Source organism: Actinia tenebrosa, unplaced genomic scaffold, assembly GCF_029948245.1.
Source record: "Actinia tenebrosa isolate PJP-AT-01 unplaced genomic scaffold, QUT_ActTen_1.0 PGA_scaffold3__52_contigs__length_22856419, whole genome shotgun sequence".
Taxonomy (NCBI): domain Eukaryota; kingdom Metazoa; phylum Cnidaria; class Anthozoa; order Actiniaria; family Actiniidae; genus Actinia; species Actinia tenebrosa.
Window position 1 is genome coordinate 3995294 of NW_028292580.1, and position 19889 is coordinate 4015182.

The following is a 19889-nucleotide window of genomic DNA, read 5'->3' on the forward strand; positions in this document are numbered from 1 at the left end:
TTCAAGATGTCGAAGCTGATAGGGTGTCAACAAGCATTCTTGATCCAGACACTGATGACCTCAACTCGATCACTGTCCAACTTACACACATTTTACAGTTTGTTACTGGATGTCCAACCATACCCGCTACTGGATTTGATAAGCAACTTTCTGTGATGTTAAAAAAAAGGAAGAGGGACACAAAGGAAGCTCACAGCTAATACTTGCAGCTGTACCCTTTAACTGCCAGTTAGGAAGATACCTGTGGAGTACGAGTCATTCAAACAAGAGTTCACTGAATGCATGTTCAGCTCACCGGGTTTTGGTGTTGTATAGTTAAGGCAATACACTAGTCATACTTAGGGACCAGTCGTTGTTTACAGGGGGGAGGTGCAAATAGAGGGTGGGGCATCATTTTTTTTGCTTCACAAAGGACAGGTCTAAGAGAGACAAAGGGAAATTATGGGGGAGGGTCATGAACTGGTCCCTTACTTATAGGAACTCTTGTAAATTCATTAGACCTAATCAGCTTTGTATGTAATTTGCACAATTTAAACCATGTCATGTTTACATGTTCCCTGGACAATTGTTCACATGGTTTTAAGCATTTTCCATTAAGTAACTGTACAGTTGCGATGCTTCCTTCCAGTGATTGATCCAGCTTTTTAATTCCAAGAAGTGATAGTACATGATTAAAGTACTCTTGATAATCATTGGTGGTTTCAGAGCTGGTACATCTCAATCTACATTCTTCAATCTTATCCAGAGGTACTAAATGTAACTGATCTGCAGCATTAAACTTTTCTGGAAGAAAGTACAACTCATCTGACTTGCCTGCAACAGTATCATGCCTTGACTGGCGAATATAGTGTGTATTCCAGTGAACACTAACAAAGTCTAAATCTTTTTGAATTAATTCTGCAAAGCAGAACCAGAGTCCCTTTTCATGAAGCACATTACCTTGTAAGAATGTTCCCTGGTCTTTAAGATCCTTATAAAAGTTAATCAACCATGAAATAGGACCACCAGCACTCTATCCTTTGACTGCTTGTTGAACTACCATAGAGATGAGACTTCTCTCCTGCAAACTGGTCGTCACCATCAGCTCTTAAGGAGCACTGTATGCCTGCCATAACACCATTTTCAGTTCCACAGTCTGTTCTAAGTAATGTAGGACAACCACCAACCTGCTCAATACAATCTACGAAAAACCTTGCAGTCACTGCTGGGTAATAATTTGTTCTATCCAATACAAGCCACATAATGCGCCGGCTCTATAACCATCTAAGGCACCATGTATAGCGAGGCCAAAAGGTTTAATTTTATCATAACCATCAACATGCCAGCAATGATTTGGCCCTAATGAAACATATTTCCTCCTTTTTAGTTTATGGCGTTTTCTTTCTAGTACTCCAGCTGGGTCTAGTTGCCTCATTAGATGTTCGACTTCTTTTTGAGGAACGTGAACTTTGTACTTTATACAAAGTGTGTGCCACATTCCTCGATAGCCCGAAATACAGCCTGGACCATCCAACTCGTGTCTTATCGTTCCCTCAACATCAAATAAATCTATATCCTTTTTATTTCTTTGATGGTTATACGAAGACAATCTTCTTTTCAGTGTGGACATAGACATGACAATGCCATTGTACTTGGCAAGAAAGTTTATGATGGCTTCATAATTGAATCCGCTGTAGAAATATGCTTCGATTGCTTCTTTTTCACTTACTGCCTTATCTGATAGAAGGATCCTGTATGAAGGTTGATCTGTGTCCTTTTTTATCCCACATTTTGGACAATATTGAAAATCTTCCTCTAATTCTTCCCCACACTTAGGACAGAACATTCCGTCGAGCCCTCCGTGCCAGTTTATGGCAGGCGTTCCAAACCATAAGCATTGCTGCTTAGTCTTCCTCTGTCAAATATATGGAGTTGGTTACCATGCCTCTGACTTGTGTTTTGAGTTCTGGGGCGTGCTTTGGTTTGAATATTTGTGTTTCGGAATATTTGTGTGTGTGTTTCTGAATATGCTTTCGTGTTTTGAAATATTTATTTGTGTTTTAGAATTTTGTGTTGTGTTTTAGAATATTTATTTGCGTTCTGGAATATTTATTTGTGTTTTAGAATATTTATTTGTGTTTTAGAATATTTATTTGTGTTTTAGAATATTTATTTGTGTTTGACCCTTTTGGGCCATCGTACTTGACCATACCTCTAGTTACTTTTCGAATAGCAAGCCTCAAAGCAATATTTACTGAAAATATTACTCAGATATCAAGATATCAACCTCCACAGACCTTGATAACTTTTCCGACAAAATGGCGTCGTCTTAAACCGGAAGTGGCGTTTTCAAAGTTTCACTTCTTATTGGCTACTTTTATTACGGAGATTGAATAGCGGGATCAGTGTATTGATCAATATGCTTCGGAAGACTATTCACATTTAGGGCAGCTATCTTTAGGTCTTTGCTACGTATAAGCCTAATTAATTATATCATTATAGTTATCATCAATGTCATTATGGTAGCAAGCACTGACCTTACCTTCTAATGGAATTCAATGCGTACTAATAAAATTTGTAAAATTATCGTTCCTGTTCCTTCGTTCCTGTATCAGAAACCATCAAAGGATTAGGACAAGAAAAGACAAAAGCTCGAGCTACAGGAAGTACGCTAGCCGTTCCACAATTAACAGTTGAAAAGAAAAATGTTGCTTCAAAGTGCAAGCTCTGATCAGAGGAACATGGTCTGTGGAAATGAAGCAAATTCAAGGCACTACCCGTGGAGAAAAGGTGGGATAAAGCAAAAGAATTCCATGCCTTTTTCCACTGTTTGTCAAGCTGGCATAGAAGTTCAACATGCAAGAGGACAAGAGTATGTTCAATAGATGGATGCCGTTCAAACCATCATCGGTTGCTCCACACAAAAGGACAAAACAAAGAACCTGCAAAGGTCTCAGCAGGGAGTACAGCTTAAGAACCACCACGACCATGACTTCGCTTACTAGCAGTACAGAGTACCTTCCTTTAAGGACCATCCCTGTTGTTGTAAGAAATGGAACAAAGTCTGTACGTATCAATACTCTATTGGACGATGGAAGCACCAGGGCGTACCTGAATAAAGATGTTGCAAACAGCTTGGGACTGAAAGGTGAACCATCATCACTGTCTGTAAGGATGCTGAACGATTCCACTGCAAATCCTAAGAGTAAATCAGTTCAATTCACCCTGGAAGGTTGTGACGGTCAAATAAGAAGGAATGCAACGGCATAATACTACAAAACGCGTCACCGGAAACATGTTGGCGATAGACTGGGCACATCAAAAAGACAAATGGTCTCACCTAAACGGAATCCATTTCTCAGTACTGGGTAAGCATTCCATTATCGATATGTTGATTGGCCTGGACCTATCAGACCTCTAAAAGAAGTTCGAGGAAAGCCTGGAGAGCCAATTGCCAGATTGACTCCTCTTGGATGGACAAGCATTGGGCCTTTCCAGACAAATACAGCCACCCACATGTCGTTCTTTATTCACGAGGAAAGACAACTTGACTGTCTGGTGTAACAAATGTGGGAACTAGAATAACCACACTCACTTGCGCTAGTGCGTCCCCAAGATAAGGAGGCTGAACAAACTGTATTGGCGACATTGCAACAAGTTCCAAATGGGTACATGGTAGGACTTAGTCTCCCCCACAGCCGCTTTCAGTGTCGTCACGCAGCGCTTTCTCCCCTGAGTAGCGGCTGCTTACCCGAGCACAACATTCCTTTCCTATTGTTTGTGTTCAACCAATTAGATAAGTGTCATTGTGTTTCAAGAACCAATCAAAACGTTTCGAATTTGACAACTTGTAAACATTCGCGAGACTAGAGAAATTACTCTAACACGCATTGAGTGGAAGTTGGAGAAAATCTTTGGAAAATTAAAATTGAAATCGTTCTTGTTAAATGTTCAATGCCCAAAAAAAAAAGTATTGGAGACGGAAGTGTTATTTTGTTCAGAAAGAAAGAAAAGATTTCATAAGTTTAGCTATCGACATTGTTTAATCAGCTAATAGTGAATTTGAGTTTGTACTTGCTATCGAGCTCGTACCAAAATATTAGAAGCAAAAAGAAACTGGAAAACGTTTTTAAAAAGCGTAATTTAGACTCATGGAAGTTATAAACGAGACGACTCAAGATATAAGAGATTGAATTCGAATATAAAGTCTGACAGTATTTTTAATAAACGAAGAAGATGAGCCGCGCAGATCACTTATTTTAAACAACGAATGCAGTGTAAAGCTAAAGAAAATCGCAAAAAGGCTAGATAACTTTTAAATCTGACACTGTCACACCGTTGACTTCGATGTTATATTTATTCGCCAATATTTTATTCCTTTGAGCGATTTCCCATATCCAGTAGGCAGATTTTCAAAGAAATCTTGTTTTTCTTGTAAAATCTATCGTATAGCGTCTTTCTGATGATCATTAAACTGTTTGATGCGAAATTCCTTAGCTGCTATCTCGAAGCCTTCGACGCATCTTGCTTTCCATATGGCGCGAATGGTTCCTGGTTTTCGAGAACTAAGCCGTGATTGGTTAATTCATAGGAAAGTAATGTTGTGCTCAGGTAAGCAGCCGCTACTCAGGGGAGAAAGCGTTGATGAAAGCGGCTGTGGGGGAGACAGTTTAAACCGTTACTCAAGACTCATTTATTTTCAAATTTATTATTTTCTATTACAAACACTAGTGACATATTATATTTTAATTTCTACATAATCTAATATTAAGTTCCATAAAAAAAATTTTATTACTTATTTTTTTCTATTACAAACACTAGTGACATATTATATTTTAATTTCTACATAATCTAATATTAAGTTCCATAAATTTTTTTCTTCTTTTTATGTCACCTAGCACACTGTTAATTGCGCTATATAAGAATTTATTACCATTATTATTATCCATCAAGTCCAGGAAGAAGATGAACGAGCAAATAAAATATGGTATTTACCACACTTCCCTGTAATCAGACTGAACGAAGCTACAACCAAAGTGAGACCAGTGTTTGACGCTTCTGCCAGATACAAGGGACTGTCCCTCAATGATGTTGTTCCCCAAGGACCAAAGCTTCAAAATGACTTGGTCAATGTTCTTATTTTGAGGGATATTTTACAGTCTGGATTAGAAATTTTAGAGAATTAGATGAATAAAATCTTTAATTTAGTATAAAATCTCCCATAAGATAAGAATCTATTGTACATTTTCGATTCTGGTTCTTTGATTGACGGCCGTTGAAATGCTGGTCAACGAACGAGACAATGACAATGACAAGGGTCGCACTTCATCCATAATGGTTGTAATCCTCTTCAAATGATGCCTTGCCACTGGCTTTGACTGGCCTTCACTGGCTTTTGTCTACTAAAGCACAGGGTTCCCAATAGGAAAACCGGAGGTTTCGCAGTTGGGAACCCTGTGGTGCATCTCTACACTACTTAAAACAGAACGTTCTTGCTATGTTCGGAAACACACAAAGAAACATAAGAAATGGTGTTTACTGCAATGGCAGCTTCAGTGTTCAGGCTAGAGCAAAATTCCCATAAAGATTCCCTCTCGCCATTTCAGGCGGAGGTGGCCTTAATTAGTGAAAGCGATAGCGACACCAACAGCCAAACGATCGCGGTTATGCCAAGGAAAAGGAGACAGCGAAGAAATAGCAGTGACGAGCAGGTTTTTCAAGGTGGTTCCCAAACCCCAAGAATATCGAAGGTTTGTAAGACGATATACTTTCTTCCTTGAAGTTTGTTTCCTTTTCAGAGCCTTTTTTAGGGTGCCTTCCCAAATTACTCCCATCGACGCCTAAAACAAATGCGATGATATGAAACACTGAAGTGATGAGGCAAAATGCCGAGGCGATTGACAAGAGGCAATCTTTTCTCCAGCATTTGGAAATGGCAAAGCAGATTGAAATCTTCAGCAAACGAATCGGAAGGCACACTATTCAGTATTTCAGTATTTACAGATTTCCCATTCTTGAGTTGTGTAAGATGTCTTGCAAGGTAGGTATGAAGCGAATCCCAGAAGTTGCCACTAGTTTGGACCGCATAAGTAAAAATAACGAGCGCTTTCCAAGTAATATTGCTGGAGCGCAAGCAGATTTACATTCTCTGTGTGTTAGAATAATGCTTCCAACAATCCCCGCTGTCTACTTTTTACTGCGGAAGAGGCAAACATACCGACCAAATCTGTTCCACTAACAAACCTTCAAGACATCTTTTGAAAGGCTAACCTCCCTCTTAATGAAACCTGTGCCATCATGAGGGCTGCATCTAACGAAGAACGCATGCCTACAGTCAAGACCAGGTACGGCATAGATCCGTCAACTGTAAAACCTCAGGTGAAGAACAAAAATCTATTCGAGTGCTCCTGCAAAGTGTACCATAGCTTGAACTTCTGTGCTGACAAAATTGCCGCTGCAGAAGATAATGGTGTCCTGTTCGTCCTGTTCGAGTATGTCGACGTCCTTAAAAAGAAGCTAGCTTAAAGAAAGTTCTAACAAACTTACTACATTTACGTCCTTGTTCTGACAACAACAGAAGAAAATGATGTCAAGTAGTAGTACTGGTATTCGTTACCACCCAATGATCATCAGATCCTGCCTTTCACTTGCTGCCAAGTCACCTTCGTGCTATGAAGAGCTGAGAGATAGTGGCATGTTAAATCTGCCAAATCAAAGAAGACTTAAGGGCTATAGAAATGCCATCAAACCTCAACGTGGATTTCAGGCAGAAGTTATTGAGGATTTGAAATCACAAACAAACCTATACTTTGATGTACAAAGATATGTTGTCCTTCTCTTTGATGAGATGAAGGTTATGTGTAACCTTGTATTTGACAAAGCTACTGGGGAACTCATAGGTTTTGCTGACCTAGGTGATCCTGACATTAACTTTGGCTTGCTTTAGCTTTCCTTGTGAGATGGGAATGCAAACACTAATGTGTGCTATCGTACTATTAATCTCTTTGCACCCCATCAGTGTGTGTACTTCTTCGAAGATGCTCTCCACTTGATCAAGATCACAAGAAACTGTCTACGTCACTCAGGGCATGAAAAATGTACTAGATACATGTAGAACGATGAGCAGTACATCTTGTGGCAGCATATCTCACAACTTTTCTACCAAGATATAGAAAATGGGTTGAAGCTGCTGCCAAGACTTACATATGATCACATTAATTTAAATTCATATTCAGTTATGAGAGTAAACCTAGCTGCTCAAGTTCCGAGTTTGTCTGTGGCTGCAGTCCTACAGTCCTTTGGTCCAACGGACACACGTCCTCTACTACACGTTGTATCTAAAGTTTGTGAAAGATCCGCACACTCTCATAACCTGCAAAGTGGGAACAGGAAAAAAACTCCATTCCACTGAAGCTGCTTTACTGCTATACTGATGAACTGCTTAAGAATATGGATGATAAGATGATATCTGTTATCGTTTTATTGGACATGTCGAAAGCTTTTGATAGTATTCGTCATGATCTGATGATGTGTAAGCTTCATAAATTAGGTGTGTCCGATGCTGCATGCGCCTGGTTTGATAGTTATTTATCACAACGCAAGCAAACCGTCAAAATAGAGAATACCTTGTCTGAGACCTTGCCCTTAACAGTAGGAGTACCATAAGGGTCTATTCTTGGACCTGTATTGTTTACTCTATATGTAAATGATCTCCTTCATGTTCCAAAACACTGTAGAGCTCTTGGCTATGGGGACGACAATAATTTTTATTTGACGCTTCCTTCATGCCAACTCTTCGACGCTGTGACTGCTGTTAATAAAGACCTCAGGGGTATTTTGAGATGGTGCTGCGCTAATTCCCTATTAATCAACCAAGACAAGACAACGCTGTTACTCGTCGGTGTCCCGCAACTCACGAGAAGTATATCAGTCTTACCACCTGTAATGCTGCTTGGAAAGGAGATGAAGCCTGCTACTGTCGCAAACGATTTGGGAGTATATATCGACTGTCACCTTAATTACAATGAACACACTGCAAAAACTCTCTCGACTTGCATGTATTTACTAGACGACATGATCTTCAATGCTATTTCTAGGTCTGACAGTAGGCTGACCAAAGAGCATGATGAGTTACAACACCAATCACAATCACAATCACACTAAGGAAGACTTAGATATGTTTGAGGAAAGATTAATACAACCCAATAGTAATAATTACCCAAAATACTCCACACTTTTTTATACAGAATAATAAAGTAAACGAATTCAATCAAATAGAACATGATGCACAAAGTACTCTATTAAGTGTCATGACACTGCCATAGGAACAGAGTCGCACTAACTCAGACAAAAAAATATAATGATAAAAAGGTAAATTATACACAACCCCCAGTTTCAATGGCGAGCAGCACCAACAACTCTCAGGGTCTATGGAGAGCCAATAGCAACAACTCCCAGGGTTTATGGCGAACCAATAGCAACAACTCCCAGGGTTTATGGCGAACCAACAGCAAAACCTCCCAGGGTCTCTGGTGAGCCAACAGCAACAACTCTCAGGGTCTATGGTGAGCCAACAGCAACAAATCCAAGGGTCTATGGCGAGCCAACAGCAACAACTCCCAGGGTCTATGGCGAGCCAACAGCAACAACTCCCAGGGTCTCCCACAGTGTCAAATTTAGTTACCTTTCCTGTTACAAGTGCACAGCAAAGTGTACCGCGCCCACCTTTCCCCGCTCCTTCAGAGGGTAATTTTATCGCCCTTCCTCCGTATGACCTTACTGTGGTCTCCAACATGAAGAGGAAATACGACTATGGAGGGGAAACCAGACTCCGCCAAAGCATAGTCTACTTTCATTGTAATGTTAGGCGTATTAGAGAGAAACAACCTAATTTCACCTACGTCACCATTTCACAGTTCATTCGTCCTGTGTTGTCTTCACAACACATGAACTTCCTAAGGGCAGCTTTAGGCATGTTCTGAGGAGCGTTGTTGTTGTAACTAGAATACACGCTCTAAACTCGTAGTACGAAATAGTAACGGAGAAACAAAATAAAACAATAAACTAGGACTGATTATTACTTATTGTTCACGTTCGGTGCGAGCAATCTGTTAAAACAAAACTTTTCGATGCTATATCGATATAGAAATGTAAGAATAAACCACAAAGAAAATTAGACACATGGACGACGGAACGGGGGGGGGGGGGGGGGGCACTGCCCCCCCCCCCCCCCCCCCCAATAATATTCTGGCTATGAACATCAACTTTTAAATAGAAATGTAAATAGGGGGAGGGGAGGAGGGGGAGGTATATATTAATGACTTTAGCAATTGCTGTAGTTTATTTGACTTCCATATTTTTGCAGATAATACTAATTTATGTTACTCAGATTTCAGTATGACTAAACTTGAAAGTGTGATTAATGCTAATCTGAAACTTGTCTCTTGCTGGCTTATGGCAAACAAACTATCATTGAATATCGATAAGACAAACGTTATCATATTTCACCCTCCACAAAAACCGATGAACTACAAAGTTCGATTAATGCTCAACAGCAAGACGATAAAACAAGAGAAATATATCAAATATCTAGGTCTACACATTTACTCCAACTTAAGCTGGAAATTCCTCATCTTACATATAACAAAAAAAATTAAACGCAGTATCGGAATCCTCTCAAAGATTAGATATTATGTAAGCCGGCAAGTACTCGTTCAGCTTTATTATACTTTGATTTACCCTATATTATCTTATAGTTGCATCACCTGGGGAAATACTTATAAAACTTCTCTTCAGTCTATTATTACTTTACAAAAATGGAAAGTGAGAATAATTACCTTTTCAAATTACGACTCTCATTCTGGTCCACTCTTTTTCAGTCTAGGAATACTTAAATTGGAAGACTTGATATAATCAAATAGTGCTCTTTTTATGTATGACTATAATTCAAACAGACTACCAAATACGTTTATAAACTCTTTTTAAAACATACATGAAGTACATCAATACAACACTAGATTGGCATCTAAAAAAAACATATTATCTTCCAAAAATAAGAACCAACTATGGAAAATTCAATATTCGCTTTAATGGTACTAAAATATGGAATGCCATTGGAGAATCTCTCAAATCTATGACTCGCAACTTTTTCAAAAAAAATCTTAAAGCCTCTATAATATCAAATTATTGATAGTTCTATGATGTACTTCTAGTCCAGCTGATAGGAGACAGCCCATTTTGTCTTATCTAATGTCTTGTCTTGTCACCGGCTTATCTTGTCTTGTCATCTTTTGTTTTTCTTGTCTTGTCTTATCCATTGCTTTAGTCAATCAGCAACAAATAGATTTTCTCCGCATGGTCCAGCCACTTAGCTCGATTAACTATTGCTATTTCTAATTGGATGTGCTCTTATCACCTGCAATTTCAACTATTTCCTATTATTTATATCTGTAAACTATTGAGTACATTAAAGATTGATTGATTGATGATTGATTGGTAAAAATCTGAACCGAGTTTACAATTTTCACCGTGCCTCCCCAATAATTATTTGCTTCCGCCATCCATGAGACAAATTTACCCAGATAGTTTAAATCTTCTTACAACAGCGTGTCAGGTCTGTCCAGAGACAAATTGAAGCTTTAGTGTTAAACTTTGGCTTCAACCTCGTTGGTCAATTAATAGAAAGTTTTTTATATAAATAGAAATATTAAAAATAAATATATTTCACTATTATTTGATGCACACTTCTATCGTCCCGAACTGGGCCAATGGTAATCAAAAGGAGTCAAATAATTATTTTAAAAAACGTACGTTACTTGCCGGGTCTCTATCTCTGCAAAGCCTGGTGATCAACCTTTCTCATCTTATTCCCTAGGGCTACATATGGAAATGTATACAATTTCCATATAGAAAGAGACTTAGTTTGTAAGTTTCATAAATGTTCTTGTTCTTGAAGTATTTCCTTTTATCAATTTATTGCACTGTATTACTTTCGTTCACGTTGTTTTCGTTACTTATTTCTTCTTATTTTGAAGTGCTGGATTTCCAGTTTTGTTGTAGTTCAAATATTTTAGAAAAATAAAAATTTGATTTTAATTATTTTGAAATTTATTTTTTTACATTTGAAAATGTTTTATCTGCGTCCGGCGTCCGGTCCGGTCCGGTCTGCGTTTTACGGAGACCCTGGATATCTCTTCATATATATTACGTTTTGCTTATAATTGCATTAAAAAAACACACAATAATTATACCCTCAGATGATATGGTCAATCTGGTTCTTCAGTCAAAGTACATGTATAAAACCACACACAAAATACCTTTGCATAAGCCAAACAAGACAGTACCTTGTGATGAATTATAGGTAAGTAACTATCACATGTAGAGTACATTACACAGCTGAGTTCCTATTTACATGAATCAATAAATGTCAGCAACATGATATATAATTCAGTACAACTCTTGATGACAAATTGATGCACATATAATTTAAGCTGTTATTGTTCAAATTGTTTATCCGAATGATGATAAACGCATGAAACTTTGCATTTTAACTAAATGTTGACAAAAAAATTGAACTAAGTTTTTCTATAGTTTCGAATTGCAAACTTTAATTTCTCAGTCAGATATATCATGAAAAAACTTTAGTTTTCAGTTTAGTTGTGGTGTTTTAATTTACTGATGTCAGTCTATTGCAATACATCTCAATTTTTGTCCTGGGTGGCCACATAGTAATTAATGCAAATTAGGTAAAAATCTTTAAAGTTATTCATTGACGAATATCATTTATAATGTAATGTTTGAAACAAATATAGCACAATTCAAGCGTCTACTATATATATCCCAGATTTTTCAGCTGGGTCATCATATAAAAAACAGCGCAAGGTTTCATGCTTTTACCATCAAAATTCACTGGTTTTGTATTGTTGGGACAAATCAAATATACTTCATTATACAGCTGGCATTAACTCATTCAAAACTTTGAACATTTTGTGTCAATTATAGGTTGCAAGCATGTTTTACTGGCCAGAAGACCAGTGCAGCGGGACAATGGCAACAAAGAACAATGTCAATGATTATTCCAGTGATAGTAATGCTACAAATAAACCAGATAGTGTTTTAACTAATCATGACCCTGATATTAACGCTACAAATAACCCTAACTGGAATGTTAACCCAGTTAGTGTTTCAACTAATTCTGATGGTGTCAATCCCAATAATAGGCCTTTTGCAGCTAGAGATCACGTGCTTGGATACCGCATAGCAACGCCATACTGGAGAGCAAGCTCTCCAGTAAACAACAGAGATCTAAAGGTCATACAAGCGTGCTTTCAAACAAAGAATTATAGTTAATACAAGCCCAAGAGCATTCCGTTTCTAGATATTCAGTTAATACAACTCGAACTTGTCTGTAAAGTGAGGGTTCTAAGTGGAATTCGTCGCGGTTTGGAGTGGAGTTCGTCGCTTTTGCGGCCGGCTTCGGCGTCGGAGTAGAAACAAAATGGCTGCTAACGAAGGTATGTCTGAAAAAAACTATCTTTTAAACAAACTAATCGGCGGCTTTTTATGATAAAAAACGAAGAAGTTAACTTCATACTAAAGAGGGTTTAAATGGAAAGAGAAATTCGAGTCCATACCACTGCTATGATTCATATTTTTACTTAAACTTTTGGGTCTTTTTTGTTTGTTTACACCAGCCGAAAACTCTTCACAAGATATAAGTTCCCTGCCTGAGTTAACCTTTGTGTTCGTGGAAAATTACGCAAAAGACAAGTCTGGTTGTAAGAGTACTTCTAAAGCTTACAAGTTTTTTGCCGAGCTTGGATATTTACATGATATTAAAGGTAAATTACCCATTGGTTGTTTGAATTATTGTATACCTCTGATATAGCTTCTTGAGTTCACTCTCTTATTGTATTCGCTTTGTTCTTTTGTTAATAGTTGCCTATGATTTGGATTCTGCGGTAATAAATGCCCGATGCTACCGCTCAATGAAAAAGAGCGAGCCTCCACATGTACTCCAAGCTAAAATCAAGTTGACTGACTGCTCAGCTTCTGAGAGATGCTCATGTGTAGCTGGCATAGGTGGATACTGCCATCATGTAGTTGGTCTTCTTTACTACATTGCCCACTGCAAACAGCTTGGTCTCCGCTCTGTCCCTTACTCCTTAACATGTACTAGCATGCCCCAAAGATGGAGTATTTCAAGAGGTAAAAAGATTGAGCAGAAAGAAATCCAAGACATCTTGGTCAAAAAACCAAACATAGGTGCAAATTATAGCAAATTCATAAAGAGCACTCTTTACTCTCCATCAGAGGTTTACAGAACAATGACAAAAGAAGACTTTGATAACTTCGAAACTAAACCACTGATAGCTAGTATACTCTGAAGTGCAGAGAACCTTGCAAGCATTTCATTTGTGCAATGTAAATTTGGTAAAGTTCCCAAAGGCTCAATTATTTCTTATCAACAAAAACTGTCCCAGGACTATGTTATAAATGATTTTAGCTGCACTAACTTTCCAAAGCTACCTTTGGATTCTGCTGAAAGCAGATTTGAGAACACTTTCTCAAGTTGCCTGACTCAACAGCAGCAAGCTTCCTTGGATGCACTGAGGGTAAGCACAGAGACATCACTTGACATCCTGGAGAAAACAATGACTCAAAGTGCAAACAATCTGTGGCACGTGTTGAGAAGCAAACGCATTACCGCCAGTAAGTTTGGAATTGTTGCAAAAAGAGTAAAAGATTTTGAAAACTTGGTAAAGCAGCTCAATCCATCTCGCCATGTTGTAACTGCACCTATGAGAAGGGGAATTGAAATGGAACCAACAGCTGCAATGACCTATGCTAACAACTTGAAGGGTGGATCAGTTAATTCATTTCCATCCGGTCTAATCATCCATCCTAAATGTCCATGGCTGGGTTGCAGCCCCGACCGTAAGGTGTATGACCTAGAGGCAGTTCAGAATGGCTCCAATCCTTTTGGGCTGTTGGAAATCAAGGTTGTAAAGGAGGGGGGGACAGACTTTGGCAATGTCAGATACCTTACCAATGATCCTATCACCAATGAATACTCTTTAAAGAAAACTGATATCTACTATTATCAAGTACAGTGCCAGCTAGCCCTGACTGGCCTTGAATGGTGTGATTTTTTTAGTTACATAAGTGACAATCTTTTTGTTTGCAACAGAATTCTTTTTGACAAAGATTTTTTTCAAGAAGCAAAAGACAAGGTTGATAGTTTTTATTTTCAACACTTTTTAAAATAATATCATTTCTTTTAACACTGAAAACCAATGTTTAAAATAATATCCTAAAGAGATTGTAAATACTGGAAAGGATTTTCACATTGCATTTGAAAGTGACTAATAAGTTGACTTATTATAGTTACCACAGTAAACCCATAAAAAATGGTATTTTACTATACAACTATTGCAGAAAACATGAAAAAATAACTGCAATAGAAAATAAAAAATTCTCAAGGAATAAGTATTTATTAGACTAGTACCATTTCATGGGTTTAATGTGATTTCTATTCCAAATAGCTATTACCAGTTACTGTTGATTCCCATTATTGCCATTAGCTATTAAGGGGCCTTGGAAATTTGTTAGAAGACATGCCACTGTGTACAGTTGGTTGATTGATCCTAATGCATTAAGTGGAACATCAGAATCAAAAAAATGATATTCCTTTATTCTCCTGATGGCCCTTTCAACATGAATTTGAACACTAGCTATTGCTTTGGTTTTTTGTACATTCTTTGTTGAAAACTGAGCTTGACTCTCTAAGAAAGGAGGAATATTGAGCTCTACTCCCTTTTCACATAAAAGGTCCTCTACATCAAAACCTTTGTCTGCCATAACTGAATCTCCCATTTCTAGCAAATCCAAGATACCACAACACCTAGTGATTTCCTTATCAGATATTGCTCCAGTATATAACCCAGAAACAAAGGAAACTGCCCCATAAGGAGTTATCCCAACCAAACCTTTCAGGGTGGTATTGCTCTTATAAGAAGAATATAACTGAGATTGCAGAAGTAATGAACTAGGGGTCTGAACAAAAATCTCAGTACAGTCTATGATTATTCTAGTCGTTGGATATAGTCTGGTAAAACATTCAGGCATGTACTGATCGACCGCCTCCCTTGAAGGCCACAATGGTTGGCTCCCCAACATAAAATATAAATAATTACACCATGAAGTTATTTTCCTACTGACAGAAGAAACATGGATTTGGAATCTGTGAGCAAGGTCTTGCGCAAATAAACCTAGTCTAAGTCTTACTAAAAACATAAACAGTTCATCTATGACTAGCATATTTCGTGCCCCTGGGCGGCTCTCCCTCTCACCTGTAGCATAGCAATAAATCATTCTCTCTGCAGTTGGTTTAACAAAATCAAAAAAAATTTTTATGTGCTCATAGGATGGAAAACCTGTATAAAACCTTATTGCATCATTATCTGTAGAAAACTTTTCTACTCCAAACTTGTATATAGCAAGCTGCTTAGCAGCAACTAGCTTAGCATTCTGAATTTCTACTTCAGCTTGTGCCTTCACTGCCTTGACTTGTTCCAATGCAGCAGCTATTTCTTGTCTACTGTTTTCCAGTTCTCTTGTTTTCTGTAAAAGCTCTAGTCTGAGTGCTTCTAATTCTTCCTGCACCGTTGGTCTTTGGGGTTCACTAGCCTCAGAAATTTCATTGTTGTCATCAATGTCACTCTCGTCAGTTTGTGTTTCTCTAAGAATAAAAGAGTCATTCTTTACTTATAGGCAAGCACATAAGTACACTTATGAATGACATTATTGGCCTTACCTGCTGACATTACGAATGATCTTCCTTCTCTTAACAGGTTTTGCTGCCCAGTCAAACTGAGAGGGAATAGATCCTCCTTTAAGCAATCGTCTCCCAGCATTGTCAGGGGGAAGGTAATCTTCCTTTTCAAAATGCCTCGAACAAACCCTCGTACTGCTTGTTATCTAGATAAAACAAAGAAAAGGTAACTATAAATGCAGCCTGAACGCTCAAATGAGGCAGTAAAAACCAATGAATAATGACAGTTAAATTTTTATTTCAAAATCTTACCTTGAAATAAGGTCCTTCGTCTCTTCGAATCTTAACTAACCACTGTTTGCGAAGTTCTTGGCTTTCTTTTCCACCCGGAATGCGATGAAACAGCAGCTCTTTGTGATATCTTGAATCACCATTACACTGAGGGACACAGCAGTGGTAGCAAGATTTCTTTTTAGGCTTCGAAGTGGAAGAAAACTGTATCTCATCGCGAGACTGAGTTTGTTCATTCGTTGAATCACCTAGCCGTAGAAAAGACCCAAAAGTTTAAGTAAAAATATGAATCATAGCAGTGGTATGGACTCGAATTTCTCTTTCCATTTAAACCCTCTTTAGTATGAAGTTAACTTCTTCGTTTTTTATCATAAAAAGCCGCCGATTAGTTTGTTTAAAAGATAGTTTTTTTCAGACATACCTTCGTTAGCAGCCATTTTGTTTCTACTCCGACGCCGAAGCCGGCCGCAAAAGCGACGAACTCCACTCCAAACCGCGACGAATTCCACTTAGAACCCTCACTTTACAGACAAGTTCGAGTTGTATTAACTGAATATCTAGAAACGGAATGCTCTTGGGCTTGTATTAACTATAATTCTTTGTTTGAAAGCACGCTTGTATGACCTTTAGATCTCTGTTGTTTACTGGAGAGCTTGCTCTCCAGTATGGCGTTGCTATGCGGTATCCAAGCACGTGATCTCTAGCTGCAAAAGGCCTATTGCATTCATAATAATGCTGTAAATAACCGTAACCATATTGTTAACCCTGACGCTAATCCACCTAACCCTGTTCTAACTGTAATGATGCTAATAACGGTAAGCAGAAAATCAAGAAAATAAAAAGAGATAGTTCAAAGAAAAATGCCAGTGGTAATAAGACAAGTAATAATAAAGGCATAACCCTTGAATTCAATGCTGTCAACCAGAAAAACTATATGGCATATACTTATGTGGTGCTTAACACATAGGATTAGATCATGTAAATAGTAATACAGTACGTATAAATATAATTCAATAATCATAAATATATAATGTATATATAGATACCTATCGATGTTGTAATCTTTATATTTTAGTCTATTTTTCCACCAATTATTCTTTGTAAATTCAGATATTTGCGTTACCTAGCTCGTTTAGCTTTATTAGTTATTCTAGGTAACCTCTACCATTCTTTTGTAAATATGCTTATATCTATATTTTCTCTATTGTAATCTCTGGTATGAATAAAGCACATTGTATTGTATTGTATTGATGATGAGGCTGATCATGAGGGGCACAACCAAGAAAAGCTACCATCAAAGCGAAAAAGAACACCAGCTAAAAAATGTTTAGACTTTGATTTTGATTATTACCTATACTTGTCTAACAATCTAATTTCAGCAATAAATATCGAAGACGTAAGAGCACTCCATGAAAGGATTGTCTTTGTTAACCCTAACCCTAATTCATGATGTTTCGGGTTAAGGTGAAGGCCGTATTGGAGTCCACCCATGGAAGAGCCATGAGGGCAAAGCTTAAGGAAATGACAGAGAACTCCGAGACTCGCTGCGGAATCAAGATAGAAGACACAAGAGACATGACAGAATATGTGGTGTCACTTTTGGTGGTGGTCTTCGTGGCAAGGTATGGTATTTAAAGTTATTGCTCATGTTATCGTTATGAGGTAGTTAATGGTTCTTATGTAAATAGAGCATCTCTCATTGCCAACTGCCTGCTGGAAGACTACAGAATTGCCAGGACCCAAGGCCAGGTGAACGGTTTCTACGAGTTATCCGTTATGACACAAAAGACATCGCAATCCCTAGGACCCCTCACCATCTTCCTGGATGAAGAAGTAAGTGACGTATAGAAAATCTCTCACATCCCAACAGTCGTGACAACGTTGATCTTTATGTCCTTGATTCACAGACAATGGAATTGCTCGTGGCCTATAAAAGGTACCTCCAACCAATAATTTTGCAAGGCCAACATGATTGTAATCACCTCTTTCTTGATTTCACAGGGAAAAAGGTAACAAACAATAATAATAATAATAATAATAACAATAACAATAATAATAGTAATTTTTTTCAATGGTTTTTTAATGTGTAATGTATTTTGGAAGGTTGAGTCATCGAGAGTTCACCGCTTAATGAAGCAATACTACGATAAGACCGAAGTCCCTCTGGCCGAGGGCAAGGCGTTCAAGAGCACTACTGTGGTACATTGTACTGCCCCTGCCCCTGCTCCTTTGGTAGCGAGAGTTAACATTGCATTTCATGTTTCTAGATGTGGGTGACTCACTTGACGGCGAAAGGGGCAACGGAGGCAGAGTTACAGGACCTTGCCACACTCATGAAACACAGCCGCCAGGTACAAGGTGGCTGGTATGACCTCACGCTGAAGTGGCAACATGCCAAGCGGGCCTGTCTGGCCATAACCAAAGTTGATTGTAAGTATGTAACCACAACCGACCGTCTTATTACACGTTGCCTTTGCGTGGAAACTGAACTTTAAAAGGTCAAGTCCCCTTAAATCTTTCATTATTTTGATTCAGGAAGCTCAAGCCCGTCTTCCCCCTCCCCCCCAAGTGCCAGGGACTCCCTGCCCGAAAAAAGTTAGTTCAAAGACACAGAAGGACCACGAGTACCACAAGGATCACGAGGAAAACGCACCATGCGAGTCACCTCATAGGAAGTAAGGAAATCATTACTCAATTTATTTTAATACGATAGCATAGTAATATTCCCCATACCTTTCAACTTCAGATACCATGGAAGCCGCTATCCCTGGAAGGAAGTGGACGTTCAAATCATTACCTGGGGAATGGAACATATCCTTGACCGTGGTAGGTTTCCAAAGGCATCGGAAATTAGAAAGGCTTTCTCGAAGGGGCCGCACAGTCTTCAGGCCATCTGGAAGCGGTATGACTGTCCAGAGAAACCTATACAAGAAGCAATAAATAGTCGTAATAGTTGTAACCACTAAAGTGTGGTTTTCACTATGACATAACCCTAAGCATAGGCATTAGAACACGTTCTCAGTATGACATAAGGCAACATAAGCACAAGCAGAAGCATAAGAAAAAGGAGAATGCTTGTGCGTGTGCTTATGTTGCAGTGAGGACGTCAACAGAGAAGTGAGTGGGATTGATACGCATTATGTCCGTGTTTATGCTTACGCTTATGTCGCTAGTGAAAACCACGCTAAAGGATAAATAAAAAATAAAAATTTAAAAACCCGATGAGAAAAAAAATGCACAGGATATTGAGAGAAAAGAGGCAAAAAAAGGCCATGAAGAGTTGTCTTGGGACAAAAAGTCAAATGGAAATACCGTTTTCGGTATGTTTGTTCGATTCCAACATGGTTTCCAATGAGACAAACCTAACCCTAACCCTAACCCATCTCTACCAAATTCGCAGTGCAAAAAGCACTAGTACTCTACTCAAGGTCCACAACGTTTCAAGGGATTTCATCAAATTTCTAGTGGCTTAAAAATTTTTCCAACATTTTTGTACGCTAAGTGGTCATAGGTGACTGTGATATTGTGCCACTTATATCTCTGGATCACGTGGGCCGATCTTCACCAGATTACCACTACTGGAAAGCCCTTGACCAGATCTAGCTAACGGTACCAGTTTAGAGCGGTCACGTGATCGGCAAGCATGCGCAATAATCACCTACAGCTCATTACAGGGTTCTGTATACCTATCTCAAAATCTTTAAAAATCTATTAAATATTCCTAATAATATCTCTTGACTTGAAACCACTTCAGTTAGGTGGTCCGTCAGCCAGCAATTCCAGGAAGTAATAATTACGTATCGCTAGGCATGCACGTCGTGGACGTAACAAAATCTCTAACCGTACC

The 19889-nt window shown here is 38.4% G+C and overlaps 1 protein-coding gene and 1 pseudogene across 1 annotated transcript; one reads left to right on the forward strand and one right to left on the reverse strand.

Annotated features, from left to right (window-relative positions):
* The first annotated feature begins 12202 nt into the window (after positions 1 to 12202).
* LOC148907813 (uncharacterized) lies at positions 12203 to 14246 on the forward strand (annotated as a pseudogene).
* Positions 14247 to 14438: 192 nt separating this feature from the next.
* On the reverse strand, positions 14439 to 16757 carry LOC148907814 (uncharacterized). Its single transcript, XM_089034810.1, has 4 exons — positions 16464 to 16757; positions 16064 to 16290; positions 15794 to 15957; positions 14439 to 15718 (listed from the first exon to the last, which is right to left on the reverse strand). Exons 1-4 carry the CDS (start codon positions 16477 to 16479, stop codon positions 14533 to 14535), a joined length of 1593 nt encoding a protein of 530 aa, XP_088890936.1. The 5' UTR covers positions 16480 to 16757; the 3' UTR covers positions 14439 to 14532.
* Between the last annotated feature and the right edge of the window lie 3132 nt (positions 16758 to 19889).